The 23,026-nt window shown below is 40.2% G+C and overlaps 1 protein-coding gene across 1 annotated transcript in view; it reads left to right on the top strand.

Moving 5' to 3' along the window:
- Positions 1 to 23,026, top strand: part of RHOT2 (ras homolog family member T2) — a 390,839-nt gene that overhangs the window by 200,603 nt on the left and 167,210 nt on the right. Inside the window, 2 exon segments of the mRNA XM_053694715.1 lie at positions 6,255 to 6,400; positions 7,591 to 7,691. Of these exon segments, the coding sequence (XP_053550690.1) occupies positions 6,255 to 6,400; positions 7,591 to 7,691 (247 nt within the window).

Below are 23,026 nucleotides of genomic sequence, written 5' to 3'. Positions count from 1 at the left end.
TACCACTTGCCCCAAAATGCAGAGCTCATCAGTTACAGAAGAAAAAACAAATATTAACTTAGTAGTAAGGAACTGGAACAAATATAACACACAGACAAACCAAATATTAACTACATTGAGTCCCAAGTTGCAGCTCATACTGAGAGTCAAAATTCCTGGGCTGGATTCCATCAAAAACTTAAGGCCTGATCCAGGCAGAACCATATTCTTTGTCCCAGATCTCTCTTTAGCCCATGCCAGCCGCCGTTATAGAGGATGAGGTAGAGGTGAGCAGGACGGCAAAGGATTCGGATGCAAAAGGGTGAGGGCATACGTCGCGGTTTCCATTTAGTCCTTCGTGCTGATGTACTTGTGGGGTGGGGCGTTGTGCGGCTCACCCCTGTAAGATAGGCTGGTTCTGGGGCATCTAGAACTGATTTCTTTCATGTAATTAGCAAGAGTCCATGAGCTAGTGACGTATGGGATATACATTCCTACCAGGAGGGCCAAAGTTTCCCAAACCTTAAAATGCCTATAAATACACCCCTCACCACACCCACAATTCAGTTTTGCAAACTTTGCCTCCCATGGAGGGGGTGAAGTAAGTTTGTGCTAGAAACTATTCTGCCTTTTTTTGGTCAGTGATAGCATTATTTGTTTTCATTAGATACAATAAATGCATATTTTTTCTGTATTCATTCAGATTATTTTCTGAGGATGCGGAATCTCATATGTTTCACTTTGTTCTTCAGGACATAGTTAGAGGATCTTTTTTTCAAAAGCTCTTGATTCCTCTCACAAGGGTCACCTTTTTTTGGGTTTCCAGATAGTTTGTGTCACTGTCTTTGTCTCTATCAGACAAGGGACAATTTTATTGGGTTCCGTCTGTCGGTACCTTTAGTCTCTATTATTTCCTTCAGTTGCTATATATGCATGGAAGTTTTAGGTCTTATGGCCACAGCATTGGATTCAATTCCCTTTGCTCATTTTCAATAGAAAGAACCTTTCCAGTCTTTTATGCTGAATTATGGTGCAGGGATTCTAGGATTTCGCATTTTAAATCTTCAAATCCTAATATTTATCTCTCTTGATATGGTGGTTAAGATCACCATCATTTAGTTCTACAGGTCTCTTCATTTCTTTCAACCTGGACCATGATCTCTACAGATGTGAGTCTTTTTGGTTGGGAGGCTGTCTGAGGATCTCTGTCAGCACAAGGGGTTTGGAAATCTCAGGAGGCGAGATTACCATTTGATATTTTAGAACTCCGTGTTTTCTCAGAGTTTTTCAGTTAGTTTCTTTTTGAGGAAGAGACGTTTATTGTTTTTTCAGACAAAATCACAACTATGGTGTATGTCAATCATCAGGGTAGGACTATCAGTCCTTAGGCTGTGACAGAAGTGTCTCGGATATTAGCTTAGGCTAAATCCAGCTCCTATCTAAATTCTGTGGGTTTTTTCCCAGGTATAGATATTTGGGAAGCGGATTATCTCTGTTAATCAAGCTTTACATCCGGGAGAATGGTCTCTCATACCCAGATATGTTTTTCAATTTTTCAGATGTGAGCATTTCTAGAAATAGATCTGTTGGCATCTCATCTGAATAAAGAACTTCCCAGGGGCCTGTTCAGGTCCGGGGATCCTCAGGCGGAAGTAGTGTATGCATTGACATTTCTTTGGAAATTATCTTTTTGCCTATTTCTTTCCGCCTCTAGTTCTTCTTCCAAAGTGATTTCCAAAATTCTTATGGAGTATTTGTTTGTTATGCTGGTGGCTCCAGCATGGCCTCTCAGGTTTTGGTATGCGGATTTCATTCGGATGGCCAGTTGCCAACCTTGGACACTTCCGTTTAAACCAGACCTTCTTTCTCAAGGCCCATTTTTTCCATCAGGATCTCAAATCATTAAATTTGAAGGGATGGAGATTGAACGCTTGGTTTCAGGCTCGTAAATCTGTCTCTAGAAAGATTTATTATTGAGTCTGGAAGACCTACTTTTCTTGGCATTCTTTTAAAATTCATAGAATTTTATTATTTTTTTCAGGTTGGTTTGGATATGGTTTTGTCTGCAGTTCTTGTTAGGACAAATCTCTACTCTTTCTGTTCTTTTTTCACAGAAAGATTGCTAATCATCCTGATATTCATTGTTTTGTTCAGGCTTTGGTCCGTATCAAGCCTGTCATTAATTCAATCTCTCCTCTTTGGAGTCTCAATTTGGTGCTGAGGGCTTTACAGGCTCCTCCATTTTGAAACTATGCATTTTCTGAACATTAAATTACTTTCTTGGAAAAGTATTGTTCCTTTTGGTTATTTCTTCTGCTAGAAGAATTTTTGAGTTATCTGCTCTTTTTTGTGAATATCCTTTTCTGATTTTTCATCAGGATAAGGCAGTGTTACTTCCTGATATTCATCATTTTTTTCAGGTTTTGATTCGTATCAAACCTGTCATTAAGCCAATTTCTCCTCCTTGGAGTCTTAATTGGGTTCTGAAGGTTTTTCAGGCTCTTCTATTTGAGCATATGCTTGCTCTGGACATTAATTACTTTCATGGAAAGTATTGTTCTTTTTGGACATCTCTTCAGCTAGAACAGCTTTTGAATTATCTGTTCTTTCTTGTGAATCTCTTTTTTCTGATTTTTTTCATCAGGAAAAGGTGGTTTTTGCTGTCCTCATTTCAATTCTTACCTAAAGTTGTAAATTCTAACAAACATTAGGGAGGAATTATTCTTTTCCTAAGACTTCTTTGGTGAGATTCTTACTTTCTATGTTGAAGCTATTCAGATTTCAGATAGACTTCTAGTCTATTTTTTATCTTTTCTGGTTTTAGGAAGGTCAAAAAGCTTCTGCCATTTATTTGGCATCTTGCTTAAACTTTTGATTCATCATGCTTATTTGGAGTCGGGTGGATTCCCGCCTCGGAGGATTACGGCTCATTCTACTAGGTAAATTTCTACTTCCTGGGCTTTTTAAAGAATGAAGCTTCTGTTGATCAGATTTGCAAAGCAATGACTTGGTCTTCTTTGCATACTTTTACTATGTTCTACCATTTTGATGTTTTCTCTTCTTTAGAAGCAGTTTTGGTAGAATGGTACTTCAGGCAGCTGTTTCAGTTTGATTCTTCTGCTTATATTTTCAGTTTTTTTCATTATAAAAATTGAAACTTTTTTGATTTGGGTAGTGGATTCATTTTTCAGCGGAATTGGCTGTCTTTATTTTTATCCCTCCCTCTCTAGTGACTCTTGCGTGGAAGTTCCACATCTTGGGTATTTATTATCCCATACGTCACTAGCTCATGGACTCTTGCTAATTACATGAAAGAAAACATAATTTATGTAAGAACTTACCTGATAAATTCATTTCTTTCATATTAGCAAGAGTCCATGAGGCCCACCCTTTTTTGTGGTGGTTATGATTTTTTTGTATAAAGCACAATTATTCCAATTCCTTATTTTTTTTATGCTTTCGCTCCTTTCTTATCACCCCACTTCTTGACTATTCGTTAAACTGAATTGTGGGTGTGGTGAGGGGTGTATTTATAGGCATTTTAAGGTTTGGGAAACTTTGCCCCTCCTGGTAGGAATGTATATCCCATACGTCACTAGCTCATGGACTCTTGCTAATATGAAAGACATGAATTTATCAGGTAAGTTCTTACATAAATTATGTTTTTCCAACCATACTAGTTTTAAAGTCCCCATGGGTCTCTCCGGTAGCTCTCTCAGTGGTAAGGGACCGCAATCTATGTGCAGCCACCTGCGGCGTCGGCATCCCCAGCCCGGCATCTATAATTTTAGGCCCAGGATCTCTCTCCCCCTGAGGCCTTAGATTGAGCTCCCCCTCTTGCTCGTCGCAGCTCAGTGGCGGTATGATGAAAAACTGATCCTCCGCTGTTGAGGTGCTGCTCGTGCCTGTTACGGGGGTTTCCTCCAGCATAGTGGTAGAAGATATCTTGGCTTTTACCATCTGGGCTGAGTAGGGAGTCGTGTTTAGGTGCTTCTCCAGTCCCTGAAAATGCTCCATAAGCAGTAAGAAGTCCTCAATATTATTAAGTTTAGAGCACACAAGGTACTCACTAACAGGAGCCGGAGAGCGTCCTGCCGGGGGGTATACCATGTGGCTGGTGTTGTAGGCCACAGTTGCAAACATATCTCTGGGCTATGAAGCCAGCAGCTATTTCCATAAAATTTGGCTCATAAGATAGGTTTTTCTTAGTATAGGTAAATTATATAAACCATTTCCGCAGATGCTTCATCAATAAGGTGATATTAGCCAGATAATGCCGGAATGCTGAGGCAGCTTGCAAAGATGCGACTGATCATGGCCGCTGTCCGGAAGTTCCCCGGTGGGAGGGATATTTAAGCCTTTGGCTGGGGTGTCTTTGCCTCCTCCTGGTGGCCAGGTGTTGTATTTGCTGACAGTAAGGAATGAAGCCGTGGACTCTCCCTATCCGGAAGGGAAGGAATTTATCTGGTAAGCATACATTTTTTTTTTTTGCAATATACTTCCAATAGCAAAAATGCTTCTAGTAAAAGTTATTCCTGTTTTTCTACAGCATACACACATATCCTTTGAGGGCCGTGCACCAGTATTCAAACACATTGCCTGCTCAAATTGTTGGCAGTGGTGTGTTTCTTCTGTGAAGACATCATTTGTGTCAAACAAGCCACTTTTGACTCTCTGAGTAGGTGTGGTTTTTGAATACTGGTGCGCGGGTGCTCATGGCATATGTGCGTATGCTGCTTAAAATCAGTAATAACCTTTACTAAAAGCATTTTTTCAAATGGAAGTAAATTGCACAAATACACAAATTTAAATGCAACCATGCACATTTAAATTTCAACCTTTATATCCCTTTCAAGGGATAATACACAGTGCTCCTTAAAAAAATAATATTTTAAATCAAAGTAAACCTAAAAGGAAACATAGTGTGTAAAAGGCAGCAAACAACTTTTTTTCTTGCAAAATGAACTTAAGTTGTATTCAGCACTTCTGAGCATGCACAAAACAGGCTTTCGGTCTCTCTAGCATTATCTGAATCCTAAATCAGCTCATGTTACTCTAGACTCTAGTTTTGTGGCATCAAGCAATAAAAGCCTTCCTTGTAGGGCTGTGACAGGAAGTAATGGACACTGCACAGATGAAGTTAAATATAAGAAATAAAAGGTAAAATCCTTTAAAAATGATGAATAATACATAGTGCTCTGTGGTTCCCGAGTGGTACTTTAACCTCTGCAAATAGGTTAAACACACAGTTAAATGCATATCTTTGCTGCTTCACTAGTGATAAAATTACATACTTTTAACTAATTAGAGCATTTCATTTTATAATGACAATGACCCTTTAAATCTCTTACAAAATAAGCTTCCTTTTTCTTCTGTTAAAGTGAATATAAACTTTAATGAATTAAAGTCTAGTATCAAACAATAATCTTAAAAACAAGGGCACTTTAATTTGCTTATTTTTAAAAATACTTACCTTTGCGTTACGGTAAACATAACGCTGATCCTCTGCCCGCAACTGCTGCTTTCTTTAGCAAAATGATGACGAATCTGGTTTCCTCCAATCGTTGGGTGCCCCCTTTGACATCCAGCTCGTGGGGCATGCAACAATTGGAGAAAGCCGGATTTGTCATCTATATGCCAAAGGAAGCAGGAGCTGCGGGCGGAGGATCGGTATTATGTTTATCATAACGCAAAGGTAAGTATTTTTAAAAAAATAAGCATCTTTGTAAACTTTAATGAATTAAAGTGCCCCTGTTTTTAAGATTATGTGATACTGGCCTTTAATTCATTAAAGTTTACATTCACTTTAATACCAAATCTACTGTCATTTACTAGTATCCATTGAAATTAGATAAAATGGTGAATTTTTAAAGGACATAAAAGTGGGGAAAAAACATGACTCTTGGTATGCTCAGGAGCAGCAATGCACATTTGTTAGCTAGGTGAACACATCTGGTTAGCTAATGATGAGGCATATGTGTGCAATCACCAGCTAGCTCCCAGTCATGCATTGCTGCTTTTGAGCTTACCTAGGTATGTTTTCCACAAAGTATACCAAGAGTACAAAGCAAATTTGATGACAGAAGTGTCTGAATTATGGAATTTTAATTTTGACCTTCATGTCTCTTTAATAGCCAGTTACAATTGGATGGAAAGGAGATACTTCTATCCGTTGTTTAGAAGTTGTGACTGCAAAATGTTAACTAGTTCCTCTGTTGCATGTATTGCTTAAATTTATTACTGGAATTTATTTGATTGTCTTCCCCTCTATGCAGGATTGTGATAGTGCCCTCAGTGCGTCAGAGTTGCAGAGTTATTTCAGCGTGTTTCCTTACACTCCTTGGGGTCCTGAGCTATATAATACTGTGTGCATGTCTGAAAAAGGGCTGCTACCCCTGCACGGATATCTCTGCCAGTGGACGTAAGTTGTGTGCCTTTTTATATATATCTTCATTTTCATCCAGAGTTATTCTTGACGCTTATCTATTTCTCTCTGTTTTATGGGACATTATGTGCAAAGCTATTGGCAGCAGAACACATAATAGTTCATTTATAGCATATCTATTATGCATCACATCAATCACAGCCTTATAGAAATATAGTTCTATACTGATTATTATTCATACCTACTCGCATTCATGAATCTAGCTGAAACATTTAAAAGGATTCTCTTAGTTTCCAAAGAAGCTCCTAAGAGATTTAACTTGCCTGAAATCTAAGTTGACTGATACTGAGGCCAGCTTGTATAAAATTTAATGTCACCGCAGATTTCAAATTTTCTCTTGATGATAGATTTGTGTTCAGTGATCCTTTCACATACACTGCGGGTGGTTTACCTACATATATAAACCCGCATGGACACTTTAACAAATAAATTGCAAAATGGATATTACACGTATAGTATCCCCATATATTTTTTCACGGGATGTGGATGTACAGACAACGATCCTTTAACTATATTATAAGAATGGAGACAAATCTCCAGAAAGCCTTTGTTTTTTCAGGGTGTGTTCTATCGCCCTCTTACTGACTATGTCCTTTGTTATTAAAATAATTGTCAGTCAGACTATTTTAATTGGCACAACTGTATTTTTCTGTTTTGCTTATTTTACTTTAGCTTAAGTTACAGGAAACATAATGAAGTTTAACTAGACATTCTAGTCGGAATTAAAATTTGAATGAGTGCATTTCAGCTTTGGATAGAAGCAGTTATTACTGTTTTAGTGGCATATTCACATTTCTCCGTGAGTCAGCAGTGACTTGTATGACACAAATTAAGTCTTCACTGACACAATACTTACCACCACTGCATCTTTAAGCTTGAATGCTGGTGCACTGGCCCTCACAACATATGTGCATATGCCACTGGAAAACAGAAATAACTTTTAATAGAAGTTTTTTTTTTTTTGCCAATGGAAGTATTTTGCAAAATGCTTCTATTTAATATTGAAATGCAGCCATGCACCTTTCAATTTTGACCTTTCTCTCCCTTTATTTGCATTTCATTTTATTTTTGTCCATTCTGAGTATATAATACACTTTAAGTACAAAGAAAATCAATAAATGCGTACAGTCTTGTGCTTACTCTCTTTTCTTTGTGCTGTTATTAAGGTTGGTAGCGTATTTGGATGTACATCGCTGTCTGGAACATCTTGGTTACCTTGGATACCCTATCTTATGTGAGCAGGACAGCCAGACTTTGGCCATCACAGGTGAGCTTTTAACTTGAACTTAACATGCCACTGGCCAACTTCATTATATAAAATAATGCATTGTCCAGTGACTTATTTGAAAACTGAGAATTGCTGCAAAAAATGTGTACAGTAGAAATAAAAGGATGTCAAAGGGACAGTTAACATTTTTTTTTAATATAATTGTGCAGTATGTTCACAATCAGAGACTCGCCTTTTAAAAACTAATTTGCTACTATATTTTATCACCTAGAAAGAAGATCCCTGGTTTTATTTTCAAAGACCTCCTTTATGGCACTGTGTTGTCTTTAGGGCTGCAACTAACGATTAGTTTCATAATCGATTAATTGGCCGATTATTTTTTTTTGATTAATCGACTAATCGGATCAAACAAAAAGGTTAAATAATTGTGCAAACAGATAATAGTGCACATCAATTCAAATAACAAATCCCATCAATTTGGGGCAATTTAGAGCTAGGTGTAAATGTCAAGCTCGGCACTATATCATGTAAAGCATAGTCCCAAAATCACCTGATTCAATATAAACAAATCCAAATGATGACTCTTATTTTAATTCTGGGTTGCACATAAGCCAGGGGTAGTTGTAAACTTATACTGTCCTGAAAAAGTGAAAAGTAAACGTCCTTTAGGCTAAGGGCATAACCATAAAACACAATACCATGTGCAGGAGCTCATTGGAGTGAAGCAGCTGATGCACAGACCCAACTAATTGCAAAACAACTAATCGATTATGAGATTTGTTGACAACTATTTTCATAATAGATTATTCACAATTATACCGATCAGTTGTTGCAGCTCTATTTGTCTTTAAAAAAAAAATACGTGACAGGACTGTTGTCAAATCACAACCTGCTGAATTCTGCTGTTACCCTTAATATAGAACGCTCCCCTGCTATATAAAGCTGTCGGTTGTGATTAAGCATGTGAGATCTGACAGCATCAGACCTATTAAATAAAGTGCCTTTTGGGAGGGCAAAATATAATGAACATTTATTTTCTAAAGTCTCTTATCGTGCTCATTTATTGTGAACATACTGCACAATTATGTTAAACAATTTACGTTTTCTGACCATTTAAATTAATTTTGTTATATATGCGTAGCAATTAAATAATGCATTGCAAAATATCTACATACATTATAAATATTTATTTCATACAGGTGGTGAAAAGTCCACAATCCATTACTCCTGGTAATTACTCTTCCCTACCACTAGAAGAAGGCAAAGATTCCCACACCCCAAGAAATCTATAAAACCCCTCCCACCTAACCAGTACCTCAGTCTTGCTTTGCCTCCGCTGGAGGTGGTTGAAGAATGAAGGTGTGCACTTGATTCTTCTGTGAGAGGGGTTCTCAGATCGAGGCCCAGTTTCCCCTCAGAGTACAGTGTTTGTCAGAGTGATATATTTGGAGTATTGGTTAGTGGCATATATTTCACCAGTCGGGATTTAGTCACAAGCTTAGCCATGGGGGTCGCAGGGACTTGTCCTTTGTTTCTGCCTTTTGGTTCGTTAATATAATCCTATAACAGTTTCTCTGCGCTTTTTTTTTCAGTACTGGTCTTAGCATCCTACTGGCTTCCTCCAGTTGTTATATATGTTCATAGTCTTGGTACAGATTTATTTATTTTTATATATATATATGTGTATGGGGTTATTGGGTTTTTCTTCTTAAAACGGGGAGAGTCCACAGCTGCATTCATTACTTTTGGGAAATACAGAACCTGCCCACCAGGAGGAGGCAAAGACACCCCAGCCAAAGGCTTAAATACCTCCCCCTCATCCCCCAGTCATTCTTTGCCTTTCGTCACAGGAGGTTGGCAGAGAAGTGTCGGAAGATTAAGAGTAGTTTTTATGGAGGGTAGTACTCTTCAAAATGGGAGAGGAGTTTTAAGTAGTCCTGTCAGCCTCTCAGTGAGAGCATGGATGAAAGTTAGAGTCCAGAGATGCAGGAAGAGTCTTTCTGCGAAACCATCCCAACTCATATTAACAGCTCCATAAGCAATCAGCATTGACGAGTTTCACTGCCTGCTTTCTTCACTCAAGTCCATGTCAGAAGCAACGCTACTTACTGTCAAACTTGAAGGACCGTGTTACTGTTCCATGGCATAGATTCCGGTAAGATCGTTTCATTTTCCTTTCGTTGTGGGAATGTAATGTAAATGATAAGACAGGGTCTCAGTGAGATTCCTTTATCTTTATGGAATCAAGGGTTAATATCTCCTGAGGGGGGTTATTGAGCAGTGGGGGACTTTAATCATGTTTGTTATGCGATTCTGTCTGCTTATATGTGGAAATGTTGGGGCTTATGGCTAGTACAGAATGTACAATTGTTTTAGAGCTATGCAGTTCTTGTGGACTGGTGCGCCTACATGTCGCACCTCGTGACCGGGCGTGGTCACTTTTTCGTTCTCCATTTCTGTATTTGTGACCGAGTGTCTGTGGAGAGGATCTGTTTCTCTACTTGTCTGGGTCATAGGAGGTGGTGAGAGCCCCAGCCATTGGGGGTGTAAGGTGCCAGTTGCTTTTGTCCATAATTTAATAAGTCAAGCTATGGAGGATTCTGATTGTTCGGAGAAGGATTTCTCTGATTCAGATTCTGTTACTTGCGTAGATTGTGGGGATGCCAGGGTAATCCAGCCCAATCAATTATGTTCTGTATACCATAATAGAGTGCTCTCTTCTCCCTCTGGGGTGAGGCTAGAGACCGCTGAGCCATCCGCCTCTGAGGATTCTGTGTCCCATGAGGTGCATTCCCTAGAATATTCTGTTCCTATACAGGCAGTTGTCACGATTACCGTTACCCCTTCTCCGGAAGGAGGTTTATTTACACCAGAGGTTTATTTAGACCAAAGGTTTCTGCACGGTTTCACATGGCCATATCTTTAGCGTTGGTGCACTTACATCTTCCTAGTTGCTAGCGAAGAGTTCATCAGTGTCTCCTTAACCTTGGGGCGTCAGGTGCGAGTTCGATTATATCGGATCTTTCCTCTGGGGAAGCGGTTTTCTCTGAGGCTTCAGGGGTACAGCCTTCAGTGTCGGGACCTTCAGATGCTCCGCCGGAGGTGGATTTTGCATTGAGATTCAGACTGGCGCGCCTGCGTGTACTGCTGCGGCATGTGTTCGCGGCTTATGAGGATTCCAGTTCAGATTCGTCAACGGATGCTCAGGCTTCTGAATCAGATGCCGAACAGCGCTAGACGATGGAGGGATGAGCTCCTTCTCCTGGTCGTCTCTTGTTTTGTGTGTCTAATCCCAGTTCTGAGCTCCTGAGGATTAGGGTATAGATGACAGGCTGGTCCTGTTAGTGTTTCCATTCCTCTTTGGCATTCACCTGCGAGTGCGGCCTAATTTCTTTTGATCCGGTTAGGATATGTTTTATTTCTTTATTTTGGAACTTGTGACTGTTGTAGATTTTCCTTTTTAGGGAAATTCCTTTTTCTCTGGGATTTTGATGCTAGCGATTTTATAGTCACGATAGATGTTACTTCCGATGGAAGTCAAAAAAAAAAAAAAAAAAAAAAAAATATTTTAAGACAATGTTTTAGCCTCGGAGCTTATTTGTCTGTCATTTGTCTGTTTGTTTAGTCTAGCCCTGCTAGGGTTTAGAACTTTCAGTTAGCCCTTCAACAGTTTGGTTGTACCCTGGTCAGCAGGCTGGTCCTGATTGGGTATTAGTTCACTCTGTTCTTTTGACGTTATATCAGACATTTTGTATCCTTAACAGGCTGGTCCTGTTTGGGTACTAAGTTTGTTTACCTCTTGTTACAAGGTTGTTTTTCTTGTTTCTACATGTTACAGGAGTCCCTTCTATCCTAGATATCAGGCTGGTCCTACGTTATTTCATCTTGGTGGGGCGTCAGATGTTGGTCGTACTAGATACTAACGGCTAGATTTAGAGTTTTGCGTTAGAAGGGGTGCGTTAGCTACGCGTGTTTTTTTCCCCCCGAGCCTTTTAAACAACGCTGGTATTTAGAGTTCTCTGAAGGGCTGCGTTAGGCTCCAAAAAGGGAGGGTAGAGCATAATTTTCCGCCACTTCAACTCTAAATACCAGCGTTGCTTACGGACGCGGCCAGCTTCAAAAACGTGCTTGTGCACGATATCCCCATAGGAAACAATGGAGCAGTTTGAGCTGAAAAAAAACCTAACACCTCCAAAAAAGTAGCGTTCAGCTCCTAACGCAGCCCCATTGTTTCCTATGGGGAAACACTTCCTAAGTCTGCACCTAACACCCTAACATGTACCCCGAGTCTAAACACCCCTAACCTTACACTTATTAACCCCTAATCTGCCGCCCCCGCTATCGCTAACCCCTGCATTTTATTATTAACCCCTAATCTGCCGCTCCGTACACCGCCGCAACCTACATTATAGCTATGTACCCCTAATCTGCTGCCCCTAACATCGCCGACCCCTATACTATATTTATTAACCCCTAATCTGCCCCCCCCCCAATGTCGCCGCTACCTTACCTACACTTATTAACCCCTAATCTGCCGACCGGACCTCGCCGTTACTATAATAAATGTATTAACCCCTAAACCGCTCCACTCCCGCCTCGCAAACACTATAATAAATAGTATTAACCCCTAATCTGCCCTCCCTAACATCGCCGACACCTAACTTCAAGTATTAACCCCTAATCTGCCGACCAGACCTCGCCACTACTCTAATAAATGTATTAACCCCTAAAGCTAAGTCTAACCCTAACACTAACACCCCCCTAAGTTAAATTTAATTTAAATCTAACGAAATAAAATAAATCTTATTAAATAAATTAATCCTATTTAAAGCTAAATACTTACCTGTAAAATAAACCCTAATATAGCTACAATATATTGAATAATTATATTGTAGCTATTTTAGCATTTATATTTATTTTACTTATTTTACTATTTAGCTTTAAATAGGATTAATTTACTTAATAAGATTTATTTTATTTCGTTAGATTTAAATTATATTTAACTTAGGGGGGTGTTAGGGTTAGACTTTAGGGGTTAATACATTTATTAGAGTAGCGGCGAGGTCCGGTCGGCAGATTAGGGGTTAATAAGTGTAGTTATGTAGCGGCGACGTTGGGGGGGGGCAGATTAGGGGTTAATATATATTATGTAGGTGTCGGCGATGTTAGGGGCAGCAGATTAGGGGTACATAGGGATAATGTAGGTTGCGGTCGGCAGATTAGAGGTTAAAAATTTTTATTAGAGTGGCGGCGATGTGGGGGGACCTCGGTTTAGGGGTTCATAGGTAGTTTATGGGTGTTAGTGTACTTTAGAGCACAGTAGTTAAGAGCTTTATGAACCAGCGTTAGCCCATAAAGCTCTTAACTCCTGACTTTTTTCTGCGGCTGGAGTTTTGTCGTTAAGAGTTCTAACGCTCACTTCAGCCAAGACTCTAAATACCAGCGTTAGAAAGATCCCATTGAAAAGATAGGATACGCAATTGACGTAAGGGGATCTGCAGTATGGAAAAGTCGCGGCTGGAAAGTGAGCATTAGACCCTTTCCTGACTGACTCTAAATACCAGCGGGCGGCCAAAACCAGCGTTAGGAGCTCTTAACGCTGGTTTTGACGGATAACGCAGAACTCTAAATCTAGGCGTAAGTGTTTTGTCCCTGCATAGCTTACGTGGTTTGCTGGGATTATGAATTCAGCTATGGCAGTATATTTGTAGTTCCTGAGGTCTTTGGACAGGAGCTAGAGTCCTCCCTTCTGAGGGGGGAGGATCAGATGACTGCATGGAGATCTCCAGTACCTGGTGTAGGGGGTGATTATTCCCCCCCATTGGTACTCCTTGTGGATTGGATTGTTCGATTTTCAAATCTCTTTCACCAGTTTTTCTCTCCCTTTTTTTGTTGTTGAGGATTTGCTGTGCTTTTCGCTTCCCCTTGCCTTTTGGGGTAGGGCTTTCGGTCATTTAGTTGCGGAGACTAGGTCCTTAGGGACAGTTTTTGTCCTTGCAGTATCCCCTTTTTGATCTTATATACTTGGGGATCTGGGGGATTGTTATGCAGTCTCTCTTGCTGTCAACTGATATGAGTTTTAGGATGCTCATTCATTTGTTAATTCCTTGAGCTGTAGGTTTTCTGAGGGTTGATCCAGTCTGGATCTTTAGAGACTGTCATATTCTCTCAATCATGGAGTTCTGATCTCTTTTGGGTCCTTCCTTTCTCTTTGGACTTTGTGGGTGTTATCTTAGAGGCCTTTTGGGGCTGAGTGGACAGCCACTGGCATACATCATGATAGATCAGAGTTCAAGACCCCATGGGGGTATGGCATGCATCAACGTTGGTGCAAATTTCATTTTCAGGTAACTTTGTGGTTGTTCGACAAGGTTTTTGATCTTGATCCGGCACCTGGTTTTGGGGGTCTGGTTTTTTAGCCTAGTCCTTGTCTTTGACTTGGCATTTTGGTTACTCTGTTTTCAAGATTTTAATAGTCTTGGATCTGTCCGGTATTCAGTAGCAGAATTGTTTTCCCGGTCCTGAGGAAATCTCCTTGTTCCTACTGGGATGGTTCTTTTTTCTCTCTTCTGGAGAGATGAAGTTTTTCCTAGGAATTTCTTTACTGGAATATTCCTTACTGGAATATTCCTGGGTTTCTTTGTTTTCCTTCTATTTGGAAGGATCTGGTCTACTGCACCTTTCCAGTTGGCTCCTCTTGAGGTAGTTTTCCTCATCTGACTCTAGGAGTTCAGTGAGTCGAGGGACTGGAGTTTTAAGTAGTCATGTCAACCTCTCAGTGAGAGTATTGATGAAAGTTAAGAGTCTGGAGTTGCAGGGAAAGTTTTTCTGCGAAACCATCCAGACTACTGCTATTGGCTCCTAAGCAATCAGTGTTGACGAGTTTCACTGCCTGCTTTCTCTCACGCAAGTCCATGTCAGGAGTGCTGCTATAAGACTATCACACTTGAGACCCTGTGTTCTGTTCCACAGCATGGATCCTGGAGGTAAGATTGTTTCCATTTTTACACATAAAACGCTATAACAGGGTCACAGTGTGGCTCCTTTATACCTTGATAGGATTGAGGGTTAATATCCTCTGAAGGAGGTTTATTGAACAGTTGGGGTTAATTAATCAGTGTATTCATTATTTACATGCAGCTTTGTGTGATTTTTTTCCTGGGATGATAGACTGTGTTGGCTGGAACAAACAGGTTTCACTTTTAAGTTTCACTTTAGTTTTTGAAAGTGTTGCACAGCTCCTATTACTTGCTGTACTTCTAATAACAGGGAAGTACTGTCTTACACTCCATATGGGTCTATGTTCATTAATTTCATTCCAAAGCAGAATAAGAGTCCCAGTTATCCGATGATGGGTTAACTTCTATAGCTTCAGAGGGTGAACTTTCTGGGTCGGAGTCCTTAATGTCTAAGCCTCCTGCTACAGAGGAACCGTCCTTTAGATTTAAAAATTAAGCACTTACGTTTTTTAAGGAGGTTCTGTCTTTGATAGAGGTTCCAGAGGCCGCGCTGCCTGAAGAACCTATGATACCTAAATTAGACAGCGTTTATGAAGACAGGAAAGTTCCTTTGACTTTTCCTGTGCCGGTTAAGATGGCGAACATTATTAAGAACTAATGGGAAAGAATTAGTTCTTCCTTTTCCCCCTTGTCTACTTTTAAAAAGTTGTTCCTGGCCCCGGACTCTCAACTGGATTTGTGGGGCTCCATTCCTAAGGTGGATGGTGCTATCTCTTGCTTGCTAAACGTACCACTATACCTCTTGAGGATAGTTCTTCATTCAGAGAGCCGATGGATAAGAAAATTGAATCCTTTCTGAGAAAGATATTTCAACCGGTGGCTGCAGTTGCCGGAGTGGCTACCTACTGTTTGACTCTTTGTCTCTCCTAGAGGATATTCAAGACAGAATTAGAACTCTGAGATTTGCTAATTTTTTTATCTGTAATGCGAACATGCAAATTATTCGCCTAAATGCAAAGGCCTCTGGCTTTGTGGTCCTAGCCCACCGGGCGCTCTGGTTGAAGTCTTGGTTTGCGGATATGACTTTTAAGTCCAGACTCCTTTCTCTTTCCTTTAATGGAAAGATTTTATTTGGTCCAGGCCTGGACTCCATTATTTCTACGGTTACAGGAGGCAAGGGTGCCTTCCTACCACAAGATAAGAAGAACAAGCTTAAGACAATCGTTCCTTTCGTTCTGACAAATCCCAAGGACAACAATCCTCCTCCAAGCCCGAGCAAGCCAAGAGTACTTGGAAGCCGGCTCAGTCCTGGAATAAGTCAAAGCAGAATAAGAAGCCCTCCAAAAACAAACCGGCATGAAGGTGCGGCCCCCGATCCGGGATCGGATCGTGTAGGGGGCAGGCTATCTCTTTTTTCAGACGCCTGGTTCACGGACTTACAGGATCCGTGCGTGGGTCCTGGAGGTGGTATCTCAGGGATACAAGATAGGCTTCAAATCTCATACGCCAAGGGGCAGATTCCTTCTCTCGAATATGTCTATCAGACCAGAAAAGAGTAATGACTTTCTAAGGTGCCTTCGGCATCTATTGAAGAAAGAGGTTTGGGGTTTTAATCAAACATTTTCGTTGTGTTAAAGAAGGAGGGATCTTTCCGCCCAATTCTGGATCTAAAGTGCTTAAAAACATTTCTCAGTGTCCCGTCTTTAGAGATGGAGATAAGGTCTATCCTTTCTTTAATTCAAGAAGGCCAGTTTATGACCACTATAGATCTGAAGGAAGCTTACCTTCATGTTCCAATCCACTTTCAGTTCCTGAGGTTTGCATTACTGGACCAGCACTTCCAGTTAATTGCCCTTCCGTTTGGTCTTGCTACTGCTCCAATAATCTTTACAAAGGTTCTGGGGGCTTTTCTAGCCATTGCCAGATCTCAGGGTATTACAATAACCCCATACTTGGATGATATTCTGGTGCAAGCACCATCCTTTCGTCTTGCTCGGAGTCCCTTCTCAGTCTTCTTTGATCACATGGATGTAAGATAAACTTGGAAAAGAGTTCTCTTATCCCAAGTACCAGGGTGGAATTCCTGGGTACTATAATAGTTTATGGAGGTGATTGGTCTCATGGTGTCCTGCATGGACATCATTCCTTTTGCCAGGTTCCGTCTCAGACCTTTACAACTGTGCATGGTGAGGCAGTGGAACGGCAATCATTCAGATCTGTCTCAACAGATTGTATTAGACAGCCGGTCGAGAGAATCGCTCTCTTGGTGGCTCTGTCCAGATTATCTGTCCCGAGGGATATTCTTCTTAAGACCATCCAGGGAGATTGTCACTATGGTCGCAAATATTCTATCTTCAGGCTACTAAGGAGTTTAGACAATCTTCCTCTTTGTTTGTTGTCTATTCGGGGAAGCGTAAGGTGCAGAAGGCTACTTCGACTTCCTTATCTTTTTGGTTAAGTAGTGTCATCCGATTAGTTTACGAGACAGCGGGACGTCGTCCTCCTGAGAAGATAACGGCTCATTCCACTAGAGTAGTGGCTTCCTCTGGCCTTTAAGAATGAGTCCTCTATGGATCAGATTTGTAAGGCGGCTACATGGACCTCCCTTCTTACTTTTTCAAAATTTTACAAGTTTGATGTTTTTGCTTTGGCTGAAGCAGCTTTCGGGAGAAAAGTTTTGCAGGCTGTGGTGCCCTCAGAATAGGGTCTGCCTCTTCCTTTTTGTTCCCTCCCGTTATTCATTCAGGCCTAGATTTAGAGTTTGGCGTTATCCGTGAAAACCAGCGTTAGAGGCTCCTAACGCTGGTTTTAGGCTACGGCCGGTATTTGGAGTCACTCAAAATAGGGTCTAACGCTCACTTTTCAGCCGCGACTTTTCCATACCGCAGATCCCCTTACGTCAATTGCGTATCCTATCTTTTCAATGGGATCTTTCTAACTCCGGTATTTAGAGTCGTTTCTGAAGTGAGCGTTAGACATCTAATGACAAAACTCCAGCCGCAGGAAAAAAGTCAGTAGTTAAGAGCTTTCTGGGCTAACGCCGGTTTATAAAGCTCTTAACTACTGTACTCTAAAGTACACTAACACCCATAAACTACCTATGTACCCCTAAACCGAGGTCCCCCCACATCGCCGACACTCGAATACATTTTTTTAACCCCTAATCTGCCGACCGCCACCTACGTTATCCTTATGTACCCCTAATCTGCTGCCCCTAACACCGCCGACCCCTATATTATATTTATTAACCCCTAATCTGCCCCCCACAACTTCGCCTCCACCTGCCTACACTTATTAACCCCTAATCTGCCGAGCGGACCTGAGCGCTACTATAATAAAGTTATTAACCCCTAATCCGCCTCACTAACACTATAATAAATAGTATTAACCCCTAATCTGCCCTCCCTAACATCGCCGACACCTAACTTCAATTATTAACCCCTAATCTGCCGACCGGAGCTCACCGCTATTCTAATAAATGGATTAACCCCTAAAGCTAAGTCTAACCCTAACACTAACACCCCCCTAAGTTAAATATAATTTAAATCTAACAAAATTAATTAACTCTTATTAAATAAATTATTCCTATTTAAAGCTAAATACTTACCTGTAAAATAAATCCTAATATAGCTACAATATAAATTATAATTATATTGTAGCTATTTTAGGATTAATATTTATTTTACAGGTAACTTTGTATTTATTTTAACCAGGTACAATAGCTATTAAATAGTTAAGAACTATTTAATAGCTAAAATAGTTAAAATAATTACAAATTTACCTGTAAAATAAATCCTAACCTAAGTTACAATTAAAACTAACACTATACTATCAATAAATTAATTAAATAAAATACCTACAATTACCTACAATTAACCTAACACTACACTATCAATAAATTAATTAAATAAACTACCTACAATTAACCTAACACTACACTATCAATAAATTAATTAAATACAATTCCTACAAATAAATACAAATAAATAAACTTGCTAAAGTACAAAAAATAAAAAAGAACTAAGTTACAAAAAATAAAAAAAATCTACAAACATAAGAAAAATATTACAACAATTTTAAACTAATTACACCTACTCTAAGCCCCCTAATAAAACAACAAAGCCCCCCAAAATAAAAAATGCCCTACCCTATTCTAAATTACTAAAGTTAAAAGCTCTTTTACCTTACCAGCCCTGAACAGGGCCCTTTGCGGGGCATGCCCCAAGAAGTTCAGCTCTTTTGCCTGTAAAAAAAAAACATACAATACCCCCCCCAACATTACAACCCCCCACCCACATACCCCTAATCTAACCCAAACCCCCCTTAAATAAACCTAACACTAAGCCCCTGAAGATCATCCTACCTTGACTTCACCTCACCAGGTATCACCGATCCGTCCTGGCTCCAAAATCTTCATCCAACCCAAGCGGGGGTTGGCGATCCATCATCCGGTGCCTGAAGAGGTCCAGAAGAGGCTCCAAAGTCTTCATCTTATCCGGGAAGAAGAGGCGATCCGGACCGGCAACCATCTTGATCCAAGCGGCATCTTCTATCTTCATCCGATGACGACCGGCTCCATCCTGAAGACCTCCACCGCGGACCCATCTTCTTCCGGCGACGTCCAACTGCAGAATGACGGTTCCTTTAAGGGACGTCATCCAAGATGGCGTCCCTCGAATTCCGATTGGCTGATAGGATTCTATCAGCCAATCGGAATTAAGGTAGGAATATTCTGATTGGCTGATGGAATCAGCCAATCAGAATCAAGTTCAATCCGATTGGCTGATCCAATCAGCCAATCAGATTGAGCTTGCATTCTATTGGCTGATCGGAACAGCCAATAGAATGCGAGCTCAATCTGATTGGCTGATTGGATCAGCCAATCGGATTGAACTTGATTCTGATTGGCTGATTCCATCAGCCAATCAGAATATTCCTACCTTAATTCCGATTGGCTGATAGAATCCTATCAGCCAATCGGAATTCGAGGGACGCCATCTTGGATGACGTCCCTTAAAGGAACCGTCATTCTGCAGTTGGACGTCGCCGGAAGAAGATGGGTCCGCGGTGGAGGTCTTCAGGATGGAGCCGGTCGTCATCGGATGAAGATAGAAGATGCCGCTTGGATCAAGATGGTTGCCGGTCCGGATCGCCTCTTCTTCCCGGATAGGATGAAGACTTTGGAGCCTCTTCTGGACCTCTTCAGGCACTGGATGATGGATCGCCAACCCCCGCTTGGGTTGGATGAAGATTTTGGAGCCAGGACGGATCGGTGATACCTGGTGAAGTGAAGACAAGGTAGGATGATCTTCAGGGGCTTAGTGTTAGGTTTATTTAAGGGGGGTTTGGGTTAGATTAGGGGTATGTGGGTGGTGGGTTGTAATGTTGGGGGGGGGTATTGTATGGTTTTTTTTACAGGCAAAAGAGCTGAACTTCTTGGGGCATGCCCCGCAAAGGGCCCTGTTCAGGGCTGGTAAGGTAAAAGAGGTTTTAACTTTAGTCATTTAGAATAGGGTAGGGCATTTTTTATTTTGGGGGGCTTTGTTGTTTTATTAGGGGGCTTAGAGTAGGTGTAATTAGTTTAAAATTGTTGTAATATTTTTCTTATGTTTGTAGATATTTTTTTATTTTTTGTACTTTAGCAAGTTTATTTATTTGTAGGAATTGTATTTAATTAATTTATTGATAGTGCAGTGTTAGGTTAATTGTAGGTAGTTTATTTAATTAATTTATTGATAGTGTAGTGTTAGGTTAATTGTAGGTTTTTTATTTAATTAATTTATTGATAGTATAGTGTTAGTTTTAATTGTAACTTAGGTTAGGATTTATTTTACAGGTAAATTTGTAATTATTTTAACTATTTTAGCTATTAAATAGTTCTTAACTATTTAATAGCTATTGTACCTGGTTAAAATAAATACAAAGTTACCTGTAAAATAAATATTAATCCTAAAATAGCTACAATATAATTATAATTTATATTGTAGCTATATTAGGATTTATTTTACAGGTAAGTATTTAGCTTTAAATAGGAATAATTTATTTAATAAGAGTTCATTTATTTTGTTAGATTTAAATGATATTTAACTTAGGGGGGTGTTAGTGTTAGGGTTAGATTTAGCTTTAGGGGTTAATCCATTTATTAGAATAGCGGTGAGCTCCGGTCGGCAGATTAGGGGTTAATAATTGAAGTTAGGTGTCGGCGATGTTAGGGAGGGCAGATTAGGGGTTAATACTATTTAATATAGGGTTAGTGAGGCGGATTAGGGGTTAATAACTTTATTATAGTAGCGCTCAGGTCCGGTCGGCAGATTAGGGGTTAATTATTGTAGGTAGGTGGAGGTGACGTTGTGGGGGGCAGATTAGGGGTTAATAAATATAATATAGGGGTCGGCGATGTTAGGGAACCAGATTAGGGGTACATAGGGATAATGTAAGTAGCGGCGGTTTACGGAGCAGCAGATTAGGGGTTAAAAATAATATGCAGGGGTCAGCGATAGCGGGGGCGGCAGATTAGGGGTTAATAAGTGTAAGGTTAGGGGTGTTTAGACTCGGGGTACATGTTAGAGTGTTAAGTGCAGACGTAGGAAGGGTTACCGCATAGCAAACAATGGGGCTGCGTTAGGAGCTGAACGCGGCTTTTTTGCAGGTGTTAGGTTTTTTTTCAGCTCAAACAGCCCCATTGTTTCCTATGGGAGAATCGTGCACGAGCACGTTTTTGAGGCTGGTCGCGTCCGTAAGCAACTCTGGTATCGAGAGTTGAAGCTGCGTTAAAAATGCTCTACGCTCCTTTTTTTGGAGCCTAACGCAGCCTTTATGTGGACTCTCGATACCAGAGTTATTTTTATGGTGCGGCCAGAAAAAAGCCGGCGTTAGTTTTTCGGGTCGTTACCGACAAAACTCCAAATCTAGGCCTCAGTGTCCTCTGGAGCTTGGGTATAGTTTTCCCAACAGTAAGGAATGAAGCTGTGGATTCTCCCTATGTTAGGAAGGAAAACATAATTTATGCTTACCAGATAAGTTATTTTCCTTTCGGATAGGGAGAGTCCATGGCCCCGCACGTTTTATTCTCATCTGTGGGTGGTCCCCTATTATTTATTTTATTCTTCTGGCACCATTTATACCCTTATGTTTCTCCTACTTTTCCTTGTTCCCTCGACAGAATGACTGGGGTAATGAGGAAGTGGGAGGGATATTTAAAGGGACAGTATACACTCATTTTCATAGAACTGCATGTAATAGACACTACTATGAAGAATAAGATGCACAGATACTGATATAAAAATCCAGTATAAAATGGTTTAAAAACGTACTTAGAAGCTTTCAGTTTAGCTCTGTTGAAAAGGCAGTTGGAAAGTCCACTGCAAGTGGGAAATAAGACACTCCCCCCTCCCCCTTCTTTGCATATGAAAAGACCCTTTACACAAACAGGAGCAAGCTGGAGAAGGTAGCTGACGGTATTCAAATTAAACTTTGGGGCTTGGTTAGGAGTCTGAAAATCAGAGCAATGTTATTTAAAAATAAGCAAAATTATAAAAAAAAATAAAAAAAAACTTTATGGGCTTTATAGATAGATCATCTACAAAACATTTATGCAAAGAAAAAAAATGAGTGTATAATAGCCCTTTAAGCCTTTGACTGGGGTGTCTTTGCCTCCTCCTGGTGGCTAGGTGTTGTATTTGCAAACAGTAAGGAATGAAGCCATGGACTCTCCCTGTCCAGAAGGAAAGAAATTTATCTGGTAAGCATACATTATGTTTTTGTTGTCTCTCATTAATGCTAGAGTATGTCTTTAGCTGTTCTTTCAAGAAGTGCATTATATTTAGAATCTTGTCTGCTGACATGATTTCTAATTCCAGACTTTTATCTCTTTCTTTACACATAAAGAGTTTATTTGGATTTGGTTTGGATTTTTATAATTTCTACAGTGTCTGGGGTTAAGGAGCTTTTCTTTCTCAAGATTGGTAGTCCAAGGGTGTATATTAAACTCAGATTTGTGTTTTGTCCCTTTCATCAGAACAGGGCTCAGAATTATTTTATTACGCCTCTGTTATTTTCCTTCAGTTGCTCTTTGCTTGGAGGTGTCAGGCCTCATCATATTTTTGGCTTTGATTGCTATTCTATTTGCTAGCTTCAATATGAGTCCTCTTCAGTTTTGTATCTTTCCCCAATGATAACAGGTACCTTTCTCAGTTGTCTCTGAGGTCTCATTTACATTCCAGAAAATGCGGTTTCTATATTGGTAGATTAGCTATTAGCGCTTTATACAGGAGGCTTTGTTTGCCTGTAATCTCTACAGATGCAAGTTTTTTTGAGGATGGGGGGGTCATCTGGTAGTCTCAGAAGGCATAAGGTGTTTGGTTTGCTCAGTAGGCGAGGCTACCTGTTGATGTTTTAAATCTCAGTGCAATATTC

Source organism: Bombina bombina, chromosome 11 (assembly GCF_027579735.1).
Source record: "Bombina bombina isolate aBomBom1 chromosome 11, aBomBom1.pri, whole genome shotgun sequence".
In the NCBI taxonomy this organism is placed as follows: Eukaryota; Metazoa; Chordata; class Amphibia; order Anura; family Bombinatoridae; genus Bombina; species Bombina bombina.
The sequence above is the reverse complement of the archived record's forward strand: the minus strand, read 5'-3'. Positions and strand labels throughout refer to the sequence as shown.